Below are 20,127 nucleotides of genomic sequence, written 5' to 3'. Positions count from 1 at the left end.
AAACAGGCATATCTTACTAATTACTACAAATCTTACTAATCTTGTTTAAAGAGAAGTGAAATGTGAAACAAACATGTCTTACTAATACCTTTCTTCTAAATCTTTATTTTTATCTTTTACAACACCAACAGATTTTAATTGTTTGAAAAAATATCCATGTACACCAAGTACTTCTTGAAAAAAAAACAGCAACTTCTTAAAGATGCGATTTTCAGAACAATTCGGTCACAACTCCCATTTGACATCTCCAAGGAGAATATAGTCTTTTAAGAGTTCTGGGAGTAAGAGTTGCCCCACCCGTTCACTTGTGATGCGACCATAACCAAGTTGTCGTCTTATCCGCATGCGTGAAAGATGCTGTAGTGTTTTTGGAGTGTCCGTCATGGCCACCAAGGTACTCCAATCACTTTCCTCCACAATGTCTTTTAGCATCAGAAAAGTTCCATCAACAGGGTAAATATCCATGAACATTAAAAGAATTTTAATTAAGCAGAAGTTAGCTTCTCGATCACAGTATCTCAAACGCAAACAGACAAATGCCCAAAAGTGCTGGCAAGGATGCTGATTTTGTGAGAATTCCGTCCAGTTTAACTGAATATCTGCTCCATATTTCAATAAGCATTTCAAGCCTGCCATATTAGTCAGACTCGCACGCACTGCGAGATTGCCCTGAATATATGGATGTGTAATATTTGGATTGACACGATGTTTCATTAAACACTCCATCACTTTTAAGTTGTCCCCAGCACAAGTTGTCACGAGTTGTACCAGTGAACTCCTCTCAAAACAGTCTTGGGCATCAATGGGCACGCCCCGCGAAATCAAAAGTTCCACAATTTTCTCTATGTCTGCAACTATGCTGTGGTGTGTTTTTGTAGAAAGTAGTACAAGTGTGCTGAGTTTGTTCCAGAACAAATGCTCAAAACCAGGACATATAAAATCATCGAAATGTTCAAATTCAGAAAATTCTGCAGAATCCACCATCACATTGACATCAAAGTCAAAGTTTACTAGCTTTTTCAACAATCCATATGACATGCACTCAAGAGCTAGACCCATCAGCCTCACAGAACATTCTCTCTCTGCTTCCTTGCTTGTTACTGGCCCCAGCAGATCAATTATTCTGAAATTATATTGACAATTGAAGCTTCAAAATAAATGACTTAATTTGAAAAAATAATAAAAACAAGGCAGCAAAGCTGTCAAATGTACAGACAAAAAGCAGGAAATAACAAAATAGGCTACTGTCAATTCTGATGCAAAAGTACATTATGTTAAACTGCAAATTCAACATCAAATTTTAATTATGCTCAACAGGTAATACCAATGTAAGTAAAATGTGTAACAAGCATAAGGCTTCAGGCCCATGGGAGTTCAAGTTCACACTTTGAAAATGTAAAACTTCCAGAAAAAGAAGTCAATTAGACTGCTTTTCCAACTCAGGCTGCATTTTAATCCTGTATTTCTTTTTTGAAAGTTTGGCAATCATAAGTAACATGGTTTTCCCATAATGGTCATCATGGCAGCAGCACCCAAAATTGTGTTTTCTTCTATTCTGATGCAATATTACATAATGGTTAACAGCATAATGACAATCAATTTTTAATAACAAAATGTACGTATCATGGATTTTCAGAAAATGTGACTAGCATGGGTCTTCAAGCCTGTGGTACTTCAAAGTCACACCTTGAAAATGCCAATATGTGAAAAATTTAATTTTCACAAAAAAACTGTTAAACTGGCAGACTGCATTGCCTACTGAAGCTATATTTTAGTCCCATGTTTCTTTCCTGTAAGTTTGAGAACAGTAAGTAACATGGTTTTTCTTAAATGGTCATCATGGGAGCAGTGCCCAAAATAGGTTTTTTTCAAATTTTGATGCAATATTACATAATACATAATAACCATCATTTTTAATAATAAAATATTAGTATCATGGATATTCAGAAAATGTGACTAGCAAAGGTCTTCAGGCCCATGGAACTTCAAAGTCACACCTTGAAAATGCCAAAATGTAAACAAGACAGCACTGTTCTGAAATGTTTTTTTTTCCATTTTTAACAACTTTTAACATAAAACAAAATTAACAGTTTACTGCCATTTTTATATGATCAACCAAAAAAATTGATGAGATGGGAAAAATATCAATTGGGCAGTGTTAAATGTCCAATTTCTTCCATTCTGAGATTCTGAAGTGACATGGTTTTTCTTAAATGGTCATCATGGGAGCAGTGCCCAAAATAGGTTTTTTTCAAATTTTGATGCAATATTACATAATGCATAATAACCATCAATTTTTAATAATAAAATATTAGTATCATGGATATTCAGAAAATGTGACTAGCAAAGGTCATCAGGCCCATGGAACTTCAAAGTCACAACTTGAAAATGCCAAAATGTAAACAAGACAGCACTGTTCTGAAATGTTTTTTTTTTTTTCATTTTTAACAACTTTTAACATAAAACAAAATTAACAGTTTACTGCCATTTTTATATGATCAACCAAAAAAATTGATGAGATGGGAAAAATATCAATTTGGCAGTGTTAAATGTCCAATTTCTTCCATTCTGAGATTCTGAAGTGACATGGTTTTTCTTAAATGGTCATCATGGGAGCAGTGCCCAAAATAGGTTTTTTTCAAATTTTGATGCAATATTACATAATACATAATAACCATCAATTTTTAATAATAAAATATTAGTATCATGGATATTCAGAAAATGTGACTAGCAAAGGTCTTCAGGCCCATGGAACTTCAAAGTCACACCTTGAAAATGCCAAAATGTAGACAAGACAGCACTGTCCTGAAATGTGTTTTTTCCGTTTTTAACAATTTTTTAAGATATAACAAAATTAACACTTTACTGGCATTTTTATATGATCAACTAAGAAAATTGATGAGATGCGAAAAATATCAATAGAACAGTGTTTAATGTCCAGTTTCCTCCATTCTGAGTTTCTGAACATAGTGAATGAATTAATCTGACAAACTGCAATGATATAAGTTTATTTCCATTTTTGAAACTCTATTATACAATACATGATAACAAGTTTACCATCATTTTTACATAATCAACTAACAATGTTGTAAAGATGCAGGAAATGTCAAACAAACACTTTTACGTATCTTATTAGTTAAATAATGAGACTGTTAACATGCCTAAGAATTGAATCTGAGGAAATGTGAAAAAACAGCATAACTTATAAAATAATGGCCCGATTATGCTGATTTTCGAACTCAACCTGCATTTTAGTAAAATTGACCACTCCTGTGACTTTCATGACAATTGGCCCATCTGTTTTTCTTATATTGTGTTTACAGTGTTGCATATGTGCTGAAAAGTGTAAATAACAGCATAACTACTAAAATAGTGGCCTGATCATGCCAATTTTTGAACTTGATCTGCATTTTAGTAAGATTGATTACTCCTGTGAGTTTCATGACAACAGGCCTATCGGTTTTCCTTGAAATGTGTTAACGGTGTTGCATATATGCTGGAAAGTGAAAAAACAGCATAAATTCTACAATAATGGCCTGATCATGCTGATTTTCGAACTTGACCTGCGTTTTATGAATATTCATCAGCTCTGTAAATATAAAGCCAAATATTAAAGCTGTCTTCCACTTATCGTGTTAACGATAAAAGTGCACGGCGTCAGCGATGGCGACATGAACGGCGAATCTGTGTCTGTACATAAAAAAACAAATTACTAATAATTGGACACCTTGAATAAATTGGGATTATAGCTAGTAAAGCATAACATACTTATAGATACATACGAAACATTTACTCATGCTTCATGGTCTGTAACAATTACTAATTGTTAGTGCCAGTTTTGTACATGAGACAAATAGAATCCATCAATCAAAAAGCATAACAAAAACTAAGCTACTAAATGTTGTCTTTTTCATATTTTTAAGTCCTAAGTTAATGTCCAATGTTCTTATTATGTATCAATTTTTTAAAAAATTGTTACAGAAAAAAAGTGCTAGCTTAAAATCTCCAAATCAGACTTTTTTGCAAAATCAAAATCAGACCAAGTTTTAGACATGACCTGCATTCAAACTCAACAATTCTATTAAAATGCCGTCATTTTGTTTGAAGTATAACAAAATTTTAGTCCAGCAGTTGTTACACTTACAAGCTAAGGAAGAAAAATAAACATAAAAGCAAGGGATAATTAAATAATATAACCACTGTGTCTTTTGAAATAGATCTTTATCTAACCCCTTCATAAAGCAGAAAAAAATCATTCTTAATTGAAGATATTACTAAAACGAACAGCAATCTGATCGTGGTTTTGGTAGTGGGTGGGGAAAGGGCAAACACTGAGGTCAAAAAAATGTACAACCACAATACAGTGCTTTGTACCTTTCATGCTCCTGTTCTACAGCGGCATGTATTGGCAGGGCGTCTTTGACACCATCTGCTGTAACTGTGGGTATATTGGGATCAGCACCATGTTTCAACAGCAGCTCCACACAGTCCACATACCCCTCTTGTGCTGCCAGAAACAGAGGCGTAGCATGGTCATAGGCGCCCACATCCACTAAATGTGGCAATCCTTTAATTAAGATCAAGTCAAAAAATCATATTCATTAAATGAATGTCATTAACACTAAAAATACTACCACTGTTTATTCAAACTCTGTGAATTTAAAATGTATAGATCTATAATAAAAAATACTGGTCTTATGACTGGCATGTAAGTTTTTCAGTTTCATAATGTAAAACAGATTTTACTTACAATGGATAACAAAATAATTTTGAACCAACCAGTTAGACTATAATTACATATAGTTCCATTGATTAAGGCTAAGCTTGTAACTCTGGAACTGTATCTATGAAATACAGGCAATAAAGGTATACATTAAAGAAGTAAATGATGAATCAACTTCATAACTAGTAAATACTTTTTTTAAAAATTTACAAAATAAAATATTCATGCATTCTCTCATAATTATTTCATTACCCTGCTTTTTAGCTTCCTCAAGTAGGAGTGTTAGGCATTTAATGTATCCCTTAAGGGCAGCATGTACAATAGCCGTCATTTGATTCTCATCAGATAATGACAACTGAGAACCTTGGGCGAGAAGAAACTCCACAACATCTGCAGATTTACTGTTGACAGCTGAGTGTAGGGCAGTGTACTTTAAGTAGTGGTTTTGGGCATTCACATCAGCCCCATGGTCTACTAACATTTTGGCAATTTTTACATCATTGGCAGCAGCGGCTGAAAATATAAGCAACACATTCTCATGCAATGTCTATACACATAAAATGATAAATATTAACAAGGCAGCAAAGCTGTCAAATGTACAGACAAAAAACAGGAAATAACTATGCACAAAATAGGCTACTGTCAATTCTGATGCAAAAGTACATTATGTTAAACTGCAAATTCAACATCAAATTTTAATTATGCTCAACAGGTAATACCAATGTAAGTAAAATGTGTAACAAGTTCACACTTTGTATATGTATAACTTCCAGAAAAAGAAGCCAATTAGACTGCTTTTCCAACTCAGGCTGCATTTAAGTCCTGTATTTCTTTTATTGAAAGTAAGGCAATCATAAGTAACATGATTTTCCCATAATGGTCCTCATGGCAGCAGTGCCCAAAATACTTTTTTTCAAATTTTGATGCAATATTACATAATGTTTAACAGCATAATGACCATCAATTTTAATAATAAAATATTAGTATTATGGATATTCAGAAAATGTGACTAGCAAAGGTCTTCAGGCCCATGGAACTTCAAGTCACAACTTGAAAATGCCAAAATGTAAACAAGACAGCACTGTTCTGAAATGTTTTTTTTTTATTTTTTATAATTTTTAACATAACACAAAATTAACAGTTTACTGCCGTTTTTATATAATCAACTAAGAAAATTGATGAGATGGGGAAAATATCAATAGAGCAGTGTTAAATGTCCAATTTCTTCCATTCTGAGATTCTGAACATAGTGAATGATTGAATCTGACAAACTGCAATGATATGAGTTTATTTCCATTTTTGAAACTTTATTACACAATACATGATAACAAGTTTACCATCATTTTTACATAATCAACTAATAATGTTGTAAAGATGCAGGAAATGCCAAACAAACACTTTTACGTATCTTATTAATTAAATAATGAAACTGTTAACATGCCTAAGAATTGAATCTGAGGAAATGTGAAAAAATGGCATTTTTTTAAAATAATGGCCCGATTATGCTGTTTTTTTTAACTCAACCTGCGTTTTAGCAGGAATGACCACTCCTGTGAGTTTAATGACAATTGGCCTGTTTTTCTTATATTGTGTTTACAGTGTTGCATATATGCTGAAAAATGAAAAAACAGCATAACTACTAAAATAGTGGCCCGATCATGCTGATTTTCGAACTTGATCTGCATTTTATGAATATTCATCAGCTCTGTAAATATACAGTCAAAAAGTAAAATTGCCTTCCACTTATCGTGTTTACAATGAAAGTGCACGGCACCAGCGACAGTGACGACGGCGACGACAGACGCAGGTGATGGCAATATGTACAGACACATCTGTACATATTTACTGTACTGTTTGAGAACAGTAAGTGACATGGTTTTTCTTAAATGCTCATCATGGGAGCAGTGCCCAAAATAGATTTTTTTCAAATTTTGATGCAATATTACATAATGTTTAACAGCATAATGACCATCAATTTCTAATAATAAAATATTAGTATCATGGATATTCAGAAAATGTGACTAGCAAAGGTCTTCAGGCCCATGGAACTTCAAAGTCACAACTTGAAAATGCCAAAATGTAAACAAGACAGCACTGTTCTGAAATGTTTTTTTTTTCCATTTTTAACAATTTTTTAAACATAAAACAAAATTAACAGGTTACTGCCATTTTTATACGATCAACTAAGAAAATTGATGAGATGGGAAAAATATCAATACAACAGTGTTAAATGTCCAATTTCCTCCATTCTGAGATTCTGAACATAGTGAATGATTAAATCTGACAAACTGCAATGATATGAGTTTGTTTCCATTTTTGAAACTTTATTACACAATACAAGATAACAAGTTTACCATCATTTTTACATAATCAACTAATAATGTTGTAAAGATGCAGGAAATGTCAACCAAACACTTTTACATGTCTTATTAGTTAAATAATAAGACTGTTAACATGCCTAAGAATTGAATCTGAGGAAATGTGAAACAAGACAGCACTGTTCTGACATGGGTTTATTTCCATTTTTAACACTTTTTTTAACATAAAACAAAATAAACAGTTTACTGCCATTTTTATAGCATCAACTAAGATAATTGATGAGATGGGAAAATATCAATAGAATAGTGTTAAATGTCCAATTTCCTCCATTCTGAGATTCTGAACATAGTGAATGATTGAATCTGACAAACTGCAATGATATGAGTTTATTTCCATTTTTGACACTTTATTACACAATACACGATAACATGTTTACCATCATTTTTACATAATCTACTAACAATGTTGTAAAGATGCAGGAAATGTCAAACAAACACTTTAATGTATCTTATTAGTAAAATAATAAGACTGTTAACATGCCTAAGAATTGAATCTGAGGAAATGTGAAAAAACAGCATAACTTCTAAAATAATGGCCCGATTATGCTGATTTTCGAACTCAACCTGCGTTTTAGTAAGATTGACCACTCCTGTGAGTTTAATGACAATTGGCCCATCTGTTTTTCTTAAATTGTGTTTACAGTGTTGCACATATGCTGAAAAAAGGAAAAAACAGCATAACTACTAAAATAGTGGCCCGATCATGCCCATTTTCGGACTTGACCTGCGTTTTAAAAAGATTGATTACTTCTCTGAGTTTCATGACAACAGGCCTAACGGTTTTCCTTAAAATGTGTTTACAGGGTTGCATATATGCTGAAAAGTGAAAAAACAGCATAACTTCTACAATAATGGCCCGATCATGCTGATTTTCGAACTTGACCTGCGTTTTATGAATATTCATCAGCTCTGTAAATATAAAACCAAAAAATAAAACTGTGTTCCACTTATCGTGTTTACAGTGAAAGTGCACGGCGACGGCATCGCCATCGGCATCGGCATCGGCATCGGCGACGACGGCGACGACAGACGCAGGTGATGGCAATATGTACAGACACATCTGTGTCTGTACATAAAAACTGATACTGTGGTGAACATCCCAACTATCTGCTATTATTCATGTGTGCATGATTGCCAATCAACCCTGTAACTTTTTACAAAACTTAAATGTCAAGTGATTGCCAATTTAGAAGCTTTTACTTTATTTTTTTCTACCACACCATATGCCAAAGAAAATGTTATATGAAGAGTCACCTATATCAAGTGGGTTGCCCTCAAGTTCTGAGGACAAATTAGGATCAGCTCCATGCCTCAGCAAAACGCTGACACAATCCACATGTTGCTGTTTAACAGCAAAAAACAAAGCTGTTAAACCCTCAAAATTCCTCCAGTTTACATCTGTGAATTCTGTAATAGATAATATTCAACTCAGCTATCATGTGTAGGGAGTTTATAAAAGAAAAATAACAGAATAGTGAACAGCAGCAGTGGCCTTTGAATAAATTAAAGAATATTGCACACTGAAAATTTTTTAAAAAGCACATTTTTGACGCCCTCTTTGTGACTCCATGTACGTAAAATGTTATGTAAAAATTGGAATAAAAAAATAGTGATCAGTTTTTCATATACTCACTGCTGTTCAGTAACAACTCAAGACACTGTGTGTGCCCAGCATGTGCTGCTTCATGTGTTGGCCTCCAGCCACGGTTGTCTTTCACATCTACTGAACGCCCTGAAAGAAAACCAAACATAGAGAATGCCCTGAAAATGAGAACCTTACATAGAGACCAAGTTCTCTGTCTCAAAGCATACACTGCCACCAGCTAGCAATTTTAATAATTTCACTTTTATGTATCAAAAAATTATAAACAGAACATAATAAAAAATTCAAGGTTAAGAAATTTTAAACCAGCATTCACAAAAATGTTACATGCCTGACGCTGCCACAATCAAGGTTTATGAGACGTTATTGCTGGAGGATGTATACATTTAACATATAAATGAATTCCATGGATGGAAGTACATTTGACAAAAATTTAACAGTAGTGCAGTTAAGCACTTAATTATTATTCGGACAAGACAATTTTCTGCATAGAAGAAAGTGGAGGAAACTAAGTTTCCATTTAAATATCAAACAAGTTTGAGGAAAAAGTGTATGCCCATCATAAGACAGAGACATGAGAAGTTGCAGTTTCTCTTTTTAAACGGGTGTCGCTCACGCTGTAGCAAAGACTGATCAAGACTGGTGGTGGTACTGAAAAAAAAAACAGGCAGCAGTTGAACTGTTTGATGATTAAATATCATTAGGTATAGTTTGATTTGTCCCTCTAATCTTCTGTGACAACGCACCCGATTTTAACAAAGCCTTCAGCGTTTTTATGGCGCCTGTTCTTGCCGCAAAACCAACAGACGAACAAGTGTCATCATAAGTCTCTGTGAAATCCATTGGACTTGCAGCATAAACAGAGTTTCTTTCAGTTAATAATAAGATTTCGAATTGACTTGTTTAAAATAGTTATCTTTTGATATAAGCAAACTTCTTTAAGCTATAATATTATTAAATGATTTTTATTTTTAATATACATTTACAGATAATAAAATGAGTTAAATGTTTTTTTTTTATATCTGCCAATTATACGAAACTATTACATGTGTATTATACTAACTGTAAATATTTTGACTGGACGGTAGACGAGCTTTTGAAACGTAATATTTCACATGTAATACCTACAAAAATAAGGTAAGGGTAACTTTTCATGAAAAAGCAAACATATTGATAAAGTTGATACTTGTGGGTGAATAATTAAAACACGTTTTTTCCCCTAATTTAGGCTGTAAAAGGTGCGATATTTGAAAAGCCTCGATGGACATCGTTTCTATGGCTGGCTCAACAAGTCAATCTTCATTAATCTCACGTTGTAAATTTGACTGCAGTCGTATAAGAATTTCGTTTATTAAAAGTTTATTGCTGTAAAACGACTTATGATATTGATATTTTAAATTTCGGACAAATATATCCCATGTCTAAAGAAGTTATCAGTTAAAGTGAGAAATGCACTTCTAGTACCACTTTTAAAGCGTGCTAAAGTTTTTCAAATATAAATCCTGTCTTGTCAGGTGATGTCAATGGTGGTCCGGATCTGAGAGGGTTATCCAATTCATGAATTATCCCACTCACCCACTTTGACTACCTTTTTTTTTCTCTGCGTGTTAGTGAGTGTGTAAGTTCTCACACTCTTTTTTTTATATAACTTGAAAGTAATAGGAGAAAAGAACAAAGGTAGGGCCTGGTGCATTATCCTCCTCACCCCCAAGAAACAGTTTAAATTTGGTGTTTCTCTGTATTAAAGAGATGAAACTCTTTCTATGAAATTCATACATGTGTATTTTCCAATAGATACATTTTTAACAATTCATAGAAATATAGTAATTCCATTTTACCACTCAAACAGCATTTATTGCATTTATTTTGGAATTTGTGCTTATCATCACATTACGTCACCCTGAGCTTCAGAGATAACTTGACACTAACCTCTTCACTATAGCCTATCTTCATCGTGTCAAGTTACCTCTGACGAAAATAGTTTGACCTAGTTTATATAAGCCAATCGAATCCATGTTTCAAAAATTTTCACCAAAGTTTGGTGAAAACGCTGATTGGTTGACCGTCAATCGGCAATCCTCGGCTGATTCCGCAAGCTCCATACTAACAACATAGTTATTGTCGAGTGCGGAGACATCCGAGTAGTTCCGAGTGCATAACCGTACACAAAGAAAGCATGGAATATATCGGAATTGAAACCAGAGCAGTTTGATGCCCTGCATAATTATCTACTGAGGGATGATGTATTTTGCGTGCTGCCCACAGGTTACGGCAAGTCCCTGATATTCAGCCTTATCTTTGATTGGTCCGGATTTGAACAAAGCGCGCTTTGACTCGTTCGCGTTCATTGGCTAGATCGTTCAATGAGTCATTAAGTGCGGGCTTTAAATTTGATTGGCGGGCGGCGGAGGCAATCGAATGTGGTCAGAGGTAATTTGACACGATGAAGATAGGCTATAGTGAAGAGGTTAGTGTCAAGTTATCTCTGAAGCTCAGGGTGCATTACGTGGACTTTCATATGTAATTATCTCTCATATTGTCTGAATGGGCATAAAGTTTCTTATAAAGGAATTAGTTAAAGAACTGTCAAACAAAATTATATGAATAACAGATTTTGGTAAAAGTCACCACATAATTTTGAAAAGATACATAAAATCAAAGACCTATAGGGTGGGGTTGAGGGCAGGGACAAGGGAATACTGCAAAAGTGCCCAAATTCAATGGTGAATATAATCATATTAGTAGAATTTCATGTAAAGATGCACAATATTTTTTTTTTTTTTTTTTTTTTTTTTTTTTTGTGCAAAACTCATATTTACCATATTTTCCTGTGGTAAACAGTATTTTCCAACCAACAAGTAAGCAACCTTTTTAATTGATCCTCTTTTTCTGACACTTCCTATACCTCTGACGTACAGTATTATTGTCAATCATCTCTTTGATTTTAGGTATGTGCAGTTTACACGGACATAGCAGCTACACCCATTCTGTCCAGGTAGTTGCAGACTGATCATGGCAGGTTCCAGTGCTCCATTACTCAACGACTATAAGAAGGACTTCTTCTGGAAGCGCCTGCCACAGACAGTTCTGGGAGGTCCAAAACTAAAACTTGGATTTGGAGCACCAGCTTATGTTTACCTAAATCAAGTTCTCTTATTTTTGCTACCATGGATTCTGGGTGGCATTTTCACTGTGCTGGTAGAAGTAGTATCACTGACCGATTATGTGGCTGTGTGTATATATGGCGGAATTATGGTCTTAATGGTGCTTTTAACACAAGCCATAAGCTTGGTTGTACAGAAGAAAGAGGACGTCTCCGTCGCGCCATTACAGCAGACGATTAATGTCCTGGCAGAAGAAGATGAGGTCGACTTCACGTCATGCTGTGGTGTAGAAACATTCAAGTTTATAGTCCCTGTGAAGAAAATCAAAGTCAATATTCTATTCCATGCTCTGTTGTCTGGAGCATTATGTGGGCTAGGCATGTGGTATCTTCTACCTCAAACACTGAATGGTTTGTACAACTCCAGTGCAGGAGCTACTGTGATTCTCTTTATATTAGGCTGGCTGACGGTTTGCATTGCACAGTATTCTTTGACTGTGGGTGCTCCTCCTGAGCCAGCAGCATTTAGAACACTAGACACATGGGAGATTGCTCCTCTTACAAGACCATTTTATGCTCTGGTTTTCATGGGATTTGATCTCACAGCAAGGTAAGCTCAGTCAGTAAACTCTCTGCACTAGAATCAGATATTCACCCATGACCCATAAATGTTCAAGATCTTTATGGATATTGCAGTCCATTAGTATTATTTTATTAAAAGAAATAAAAAATAAAAAATATAAAAATAGTTTATGATGCTCTATACTACATAATGAAGTGATGCCTAATGCCAATCTTTTCATTACCTAGTTATACCTAAACTTCAACTCTTTCGACTGAACTAATTTCTAAACACTGTATAATTTCTATGTACGGTATTCCAGGTACATTCCTGTTATGGTTCCAGTCAACTACTACCTGCACATTGTATTTGTATTCCTCCCGTTGATGTGGACTCTTGGTCTCTTACCTCCACTTGATGCCTTGTTCCTGTGGATGTTTGAACAGGTGCTAGTGGGTCTGCTGGGTGGATCACCTATGGCATCAGATTTAAGGTGGAGTATAAATGCAGTATGCACCTTCTTAAAACATACCATTTATATTGAGCAGAAGGTTTTATAAACAGAGAGTAATTTAAAAGATTTTTGTTGGAAATCTCAACACTTTTCCACAAATACTCATGGTGCAACAATCATATCTCAAGCTATTGACAAAGTTAGAATCTTAAGCCTGTTTTTGAGTTGTAAGTTTTTAGTCATCCTTATAATGGAGATGAAGACTGGTGTATTTTACTTGTAACAGTAAAAATGAAAATTGGGGAAAATTTAATGTGAATTAGCTTCTTGACTGCTATTTTTTCTACTGTTTTAGATAGGATATACTTTGGCAATTAAGCCAAAAGAGTTTAAATTTCCAGGAATTTATTTCAATATCAAAGGCTTAGGTGGATAGTATTATGCCCTTAAATAGAAAATGACTGTAAAACAATCTCTTAGACTTCAACTTGCTCAGATCGGACCAGATACATAGGCAAAATCTTTTTTTTTCACTACCCTGACACAAAATCTACTCTGCAGTTTCTTCCATCCAGTAGTTTCTTGTCAAAAACTGTTACTGGGCATACTAGTTCTGAATCAGTCCTAATGTTGTGTAGGATTTAACAATGGTGATGCAAAAAATAACAAAAAATGGCATAATGTGCATATTGTTAGTTTAAAAAGATTGAGAACGTAGTTTTAGACTTTTTCTTGCAAATAAGACAATTTAAGTCGGTTTAAACAGTATCAACTCAAATGTCTGCCTTTTCATTTCAGGCTGATCCTGATGCTGACATTATCTCTAGGAGTATTCCTGGCTGCCTATTTCATTCCAAATGATCTCGTTACTGTGATTCTGTTGTGTGTTATGGGATATCTACTAAGCACTGACCTTGGAGGCCTTGGGTCTCAGTTTCTTAAACTGTGCACCACACAACATAATAACAAATCAAAGACTGATGCCAGGCAAGATAGTGAACAGACAATCATGAAGCCCAAATCAAATTTTTTTTTGACTTGGGCTTTTAAAGAAGGTCATTTTATTATGTTGTTCATAGCAGGAGGATTAGGAGGTGTGATCAACTACTTTTCTCCACAAATCAGTGCAGATATTCCCCAGATTCTAGGCTATATAATCGTGGGCTTGCTAGTCATTCAAAAACTGCTGTCAGATATGCAGCGTGTCTACGTGTTCTTTGGAATCTGGAGGAATGCTTTATATCCGTCCAGCATACAGAGGACTTTGATATTCCAGAAGAGAAAGAAAAGGTTACTTGTCCTGGGGATTATAAGGAGGATTCTTTTGGAATGGGGTAAAAATGATTATCTAGGATTCATTTTCATGTTTTATTATTCCATGGCTACAATATTAGAGCTCATGGTTTTTTTTAATGTGTTATATTTTGATACTGCCAAAAACTTAGATTTGTGCACTTTTTTATTATGTAAAAGCAAAAGTAATATTCATTTTGCTAAAGAAAAATTTTTAAAAAGTTTAATCCAAGTATCACTCATTGAGTAAACATGTTGCACCTAACTTTCTTTGAAACTTGGGGTGGCATGTTGACACTCTTCCATTTAAATTATTGCTGCCTTGCTCAAAGTCACATAATTCAGAATTATAGTTATGTACTTTTCAGTGTCCCCCCTGGTGATGTTAGCCTATTTAGCCATGGTGATCACCACTTTTCCGTCAACTTCTCCTCTGTTGGTCTGGACAGTATTTGGTGCTACTAGGGCATTTAGATGGGTAAGATTGAAAACTGAACACTGAATAGACATAAAACAGGATAATGTTTTGAATTTGCATTGTAAACAATTTTGAGAGAAATGTAGAATTAAATATCTGAAAATATACACAACGTATGATACTCATGAAATGATGACAGAAAAATCAAAACTTTTCATTGATATAGACAAAACTATCAACTATTCATTATTTTATATGTTCAGTGATATTGAAATGGTCATTTTATAAAAATGCATCAATTTCCTCCAATCACAGACATAATTATTTTACACAGCTATTTCTCATATTTTCAGATATGGCAAAGTCCATCACAGTCACTACTTGAAATCTCTGTTATTCACATCATAAACTATGTCATTCCAAGTGGCACTTTCAGCTGGACGTCTTCAACGGACATTGCTACACAGCTGCTAATCAGTGGACTCTGCAGAGACAGGCTATTTCAAGTGCTCAGCAAACTGTATTTCTTCATGGTGACACTGGTCACCTCGTGGACTGACAAGAAACAGAGACATGTCAGCACTGTTCCAACAATAGTGCTGTCTTTGTTGTTTTTTCCAGTTGTTTTGGTCATCTTAGCAATTTCAGCAGCATTATCAGCTCCGTTATTGCCCATCTTCACTCTCCCAATATTCCTGGTTGGTTTTCCGCGTCCCAACAAGGCATGGCCAGCATCTGTGGGTGCGTCTGCCAACAAGAACGCTGACACAGTGTATTATGAACAGCTGTCACACCAGTTAGCTGCACCACTTAGGACTGCTTTTGCTAATGGAAGTTTGGGTAAGTTGACATCTTTAAATCTGAAGAAGATCATTGCAAAGCCAAAAGTAAAATTTTAAACTTAAATTGGCAGTGCTTACGTGTTTGGCAGTTGGGATTTGCTTTTGACTTCATTTGTGCTGTTAAAGAGTGGATAATAAAGTTTGAATTCAAAGTTAAGTTTTATCTCTGAAATGTATTGTTTACTTAGGGAGAAAACCATAATACAGTCCTTTGCCAGACATTTATGAATTTAACTGTTTTAATCTTACGTTTTTAGATGAACCCTCCCCGGGAGACCATTACCTGATCCGCTATCAAGATCGTTTTGTGTGGGTCTTCATCCTGGAGCGTGGCTGCCGTTACTGCACCATCAGCGTCAAGGGACTGGAATTGCAGGAGACATCATGTCACACTGTGGAAGCAGCAAGGCTGGATGATATTTTCGAAACCACATTTGAGCACGAAAACGGGGTCTCGTGCTGCTCCTTGAATCAGTACCCATTCAATGCAATGACACCGTATGATGCGTGCATGGTAAAGGTTTACTCAGATGCCAAGAATGTGTTGACTGGGATCATCGATTCTTCAGACAGCTTGCAGATTATGACCCAGAGTTTTATCAAAGCCCTGGTGTGGGTGATGCTGCATCACAATGCAAAGAGCAAATCAAAACTGGAGAAACCAGAGCCACCGAATATGGCAGGATCCAGACGATCTTTGAGGAGTAGACTGTCCACTGCACGTAGCAATAGAGTTGCCCCAGGTCCATCTGCTGGTGCTGTAGTTACTGGGACTGGTTTGAATGACCAGGAACATGGGGCAATTACTACTAAGGCTGCACCTGAACCCAAGTTGACCAGTAGCTGGGATAGCATCACAAGTGAAGTGTCATTTCAGCAAAAGCCAAATAAACGCCCAATATCAGCCAAGTCCAGACAATCCTCAGTTAGCATACCAGGGAGTAACTGGTCTGATGATAATGAGTCATTAGAATTGGAAAATTTTGATTCTAAAAAAAACAAAAAGATTAATTTGATAGCAGGCCTGGAAACAAGACAGAACCAGGGATCCAAAAATGATTCTGCATACAATTCCTCGGTAGATCCCATGTCTAAAAGTAAACAACAAAATCATGTGTACGGCCAGCCTGCAGGTATACTGGACAATCTCACAGATGAAGAAGAAGAGCTTTTCAAAGAACTTGATTTCGGGTTACCTGCTGTAGATATTCATCAGCCAAAGAAAACTGTTCCTTCATACCAGTCAAACCTGAAAGGGACACCTTACAACAACTTACAGCATGGGCATGGAATTAAACCAGTGACAAACTTGGCTGGTTCTATGCAGTTTTCTTCCCCGTATTCCTCAAGACTGAGCTTGCCTTTGAAATGGAGAGAGATCCCAATAGAAAACACTAAAATAGACTCGCTGTTGAGTGAATTTCCAAAGGATTGGTTCAAATGGGTTTTAACATTACTGGATCTGGAGATGGATGGAAAGAATTCTGAGACTGTAGCTGCAGAGTTAGTGGAAGACGAGGTTTTAATGGGGATCTATGCACAGTTGGTTATGGCCTGCTATGCAGTTACGGAAATACTGGGTGAGTAGATGCACATTAAAGATGTAAATACATTAAATAATTTCACAAAGTTGTTGATATTCAAGTGTATTATATTGCTGATCATATTGCCCTATTTCAGGATTTTCAGGCTTCATTTTTATTGTTTTTTGGTTTTTTTCATACGGTCTAAATGCCATGAGAAATTGCAAGATACATTTTCAGGATTTTCAGTTTTTACAAGTTTCCCTCATAAAAAAAGAAAAATATGCACCTTCTTTATAATCCTAAAAAATTTAATCATAAAGTTGGTCAATATCTGTGGCTTAAATGACTCTCATGTTCATTGTTCAGTAAAGTTAACAGCTTATGATGAATTCCTTTGTTGATGATTGTACTGAAAAATAAAATTAAATTGACTTTATAGGTCTTGGTGGAAGTGATGTGATCTCCATGGGAGCCAGTCATGTGTACAAAGTCTACCATGGGGACATTCCCTGGTCTCCCTCTTCAGAGTGGGTCACAGAAGACAAGGAGCTCTACCAACTAGTCATCAAAGCATACAGGTGAGACCTTATTGTTGGATGGTATACATATACATATACTCAGGTAGAAATGTTTTATATATATGTTACATTAAGCTTATTATATGATTATTTTGATGTTATGAATGAAGAAAAATAGAGAAACATGGTAGTATTTCTGAGTAAAATGATTTCCTTGTTGCTGGACAGTTTAGGCAAGGGGTGATATAAAAATTATTATATTTCATTTAATAAAAAGAAGTGAAGAGTGTAATACTGAATACTAGTAAAATGATTGCCACTTGTCCGATGTGTCCAAGCTAATGAAATTTACTCAGTTCAATCAGATGCCGAATGTTTTACCTAACAGGACTTGAAACACATTCACTTTACATTTCAGGTTGGCATTTAAGCTAATGCTTGATCAAGTTTTACTGGGAGAAGCCTCCAGTAATGAAGAGCTTCAGGAATATTTTGAGGAGTATGAGAGAGATCTGTTTATTGGCAGTGAGAAGGACCCAGAATGGCAGGAGGCTGTACTGTGTGAGAAACCTATGCTGTTCTCACTGGGACATGACTCTGAACAGGTAGGAAATTAACAGGTCTTCCATCATACTGCTGTTGAACATATTTGAAGAATTGTTTTTTGCCGTGACTGCAAATGTCAATAATTGACACTATGAACAAATGTTATATTAATATATTTTTTTGTTATCCAAACACATCACTATTTGAATGTTGTGTTTTTCTTAGAATATTAAAGTAAATTTAAATGAAGCTAATACAAATCTTTTGCAAAGATAAATTCCAGCAGTCTCAGAATGCATGTCATCCATCTTCAGATTCAGTATTCAGTAACTTTGAACCTGTACTCTTTAAGGAAGTTTAAATGAAGCTTATACAAGTGTTTATGATGATATGGCATACAATAGAGGAAATGAATTATTGAACTTAAGAAGAGTAGATGTGATATTTTCATTGAAAATTTTATACTTCATACCTTCCCTGAGTCTAATTTGGAGCTTTCCTTCTAGAACACCTACAGCAGCCGAGTGCTGACCTTACAAGACGTCACACTACAAATCGGCAAGCTGAATGCAGAGGCGGTGAAGGGACAGTGGGCTAACCTGGGCCTGGAACTCCTTTACTTCACCAATGATGACGAGGAGAGATACAGCATACAGGCGCACCCAACCCTCCTCAGAAATCTTACAGTTCAAAGTGCGGATCCTCCTCTTGGCTACCCTGTCTTCTCCTCAGAACCTATGTCAGTCCCAAGCCTTTGATTACACATTATAATTATAAAGCATTATTAAGTGGTGTCTCTGGTGCATGGTAGTTAGGACACTTGCCCTTATTGTTATGTGTAGGATGCTGTCATTTTATGGTATAGTTATCTAGAAAAATATGGTCACATGTTTAGACAGGGGCACAATTCCAGTGTTGAACATAGGCACTGGTTTTGGTAGATATGCCCTAGCTGTATTTATGACACAGCAGTTAATACTTACATGGATTTTAGTGTTACTTGGGCCATAGTGGGAGACATTTTCTCTGTGTCATCTCACTTCTGCTCTGTTAATCATATTGTGAACACTAAGGCTCTATTCCCATAGGTTTTAGATCGATCTATCCCCGCGGGGAGTCTCACTAGATTACTTTCAGATAATCTGACTTAAATGTCCATCCCGCCTACTACAAGCTGTAAGGGGATAATTAACTTTCGTGTCCGCCCAGCTGACAGCTATTTAGCGTGAACCCCCAGGGAGTTAGGTCGATCTAAAGTAGGTCGATCTAATCTATGGAAATGGGGTGTAAGTTAACAGTTGCTTACCATGCACCAGGAAATAAGTTGCCTAGTGATATCATTGGTTCTTTTGTTATTTAAAGTTTTACATCTGTAGAGTTAGAGGAGTGATTTACAGCCAATTTCACATATTGAACTTCCCCTGATCATTCCAGAAACTTGTTGGCTGAGACCCTAGTGCTTTCTATACCGTTAAAACCTCTGGTTAGGAGTAGACTTAGATTAGAAATTACCCCATGCATTTAAGATTGATCCCTTCTAATTGTTTTTGGTGTGTTGTAGGAGTTTTCACCTACTTGACTTATTTCTTTGAATATGTTCATTATTTTTATGAAATTTGATGTATTCTAATATAATCAGAAACATCCGATGGTTGCACAGGAAAAAATGATATATGGATCAAATTGAAGTGCCATGTGACTGTATAATGTTTTAAAGCAAGATAAGGTTTAGTCCTCAGAAGTGTCTTTTTTTTTTTGTATTTGCTTTTACATCTAGGTGTTTTTTGTTATTTTTGTAACATGCTTACCTTCAGTTACCCATTTTACAGTGTTGCTAATATATTTATTGAGCACATATTTATACTAGGTGATGCATTTTGTTGATTCTTCGCGTATTTTTACATATTCTTTTATTTTCCAGTTTTCTAAATCGTTTTTACTAATGTGATTATAAAAATGATTTAAAAGAATACAATAAATTCGGATATTTTTCTACAAAATAGAACATTTAGTTGTCATTGTTGTACCAAACAAGCCCCCACGAAATGATCAGATGGTTGCCAGCCCAGCACCGAACCACCTGCACACTCCTCTTCAGTTGGCCTCCAGTTAGGTGCAAAATATTCGCTTGATAGTTTCTCTGAATGTTTACCTTATTCAT

At 35.4% G+C, this 20,127-nt stretch overlaps 2 protein-coding genes across 3 annotated transcripts; one reads left to right on the top strand and one right to left on the bottom strand.

Moving 5' to 3' along the window:
* Positions 1–85: 85 nt before the first annotated feature.
* On the bottom strand, positions 86–9,568 carry LOC106151910 (uncharacterized). Of its 2 annotated transcripts, none has more exons than XM_013525385.2 (6): positions 9,451–9,568; positions 8,735–8,833; positions 8,356–8,508; positions 4,976–5,236; positions 4,375–4,567; positions 86–1,123 (listed from the first exon to the last, which is right to left on the bottom strand). In XM_013525385.2, the coding sequence occupies exons 1-6, from the start codon at positions 9,545–9,547 to the stop codon at positions 226–228; spliced, it is 1,701 nt and encodes a 566-aa protein (XP_013380839.2). In that variant the 5' UTR covers positions 9,548–9,568; the 3' UTR covers positions 86–225. The 2 variants fall into 2 exon arrangements, with proteins under 2 accessions (XP_013380839.2, XP_086860034.1); XM_087003908.1 differs by lacking the exon at positions 9,451–9,568 and adding an exon at positions 9,321–9,434.
* Positions 9,569–9,744: 176 nt separating this feature from the next.
* Positions 9,745–19,971, top strand: LOC106152688 (pecanex-like protein 4). The gene is made up of 10 exons (XM_013526415.2): positions 9,745–9,841; positions 11,653–12,417; positions 12,692–12,862; positions 13,622–14,157; positions 14,485–14,594; positions 14,888–15,374; positions 15,634–16,956; positions 17,342–17,480; positions 17,839–18,025; positions 18,473–19,971. The coding sequence occupies exons 2-10, from the start codon at positions 11,717–11,719 to the stop codon at positions 18,722–18,724; spliced, it is 3,906 nt and encodes a 1,301-aa protein (XP_013381869.2). The 5' UTR covers positions 9,745–9,841; positions 11,653–11,716; the 3' UTR covers positions 18,725–19,971.
* Positions 19,972–20,127: the final 156 nt, after the last annotated feature.

This window comes from Lingula anatina, chromosome 2 (genome assembly GCF_051362555.1).
Source record: "Lingula anatina isolate TDL-2025a chromosome 2, LinAna3.0, whole genome shotgun sequence".
In the NCBI taxonomy this organism is placed as follows: domain Eukaryota; kingdom Metazoa; phylum Brachiopoda; class Lingulata; order Lingulida; family Lingulidae; genus Lingula; species Lingula anatina.
The sequence above is the reverse complement of the archived record's forward strand: the minus strand, read 5'-3'. Positions and strand labels throughout refer to the sequence as shown.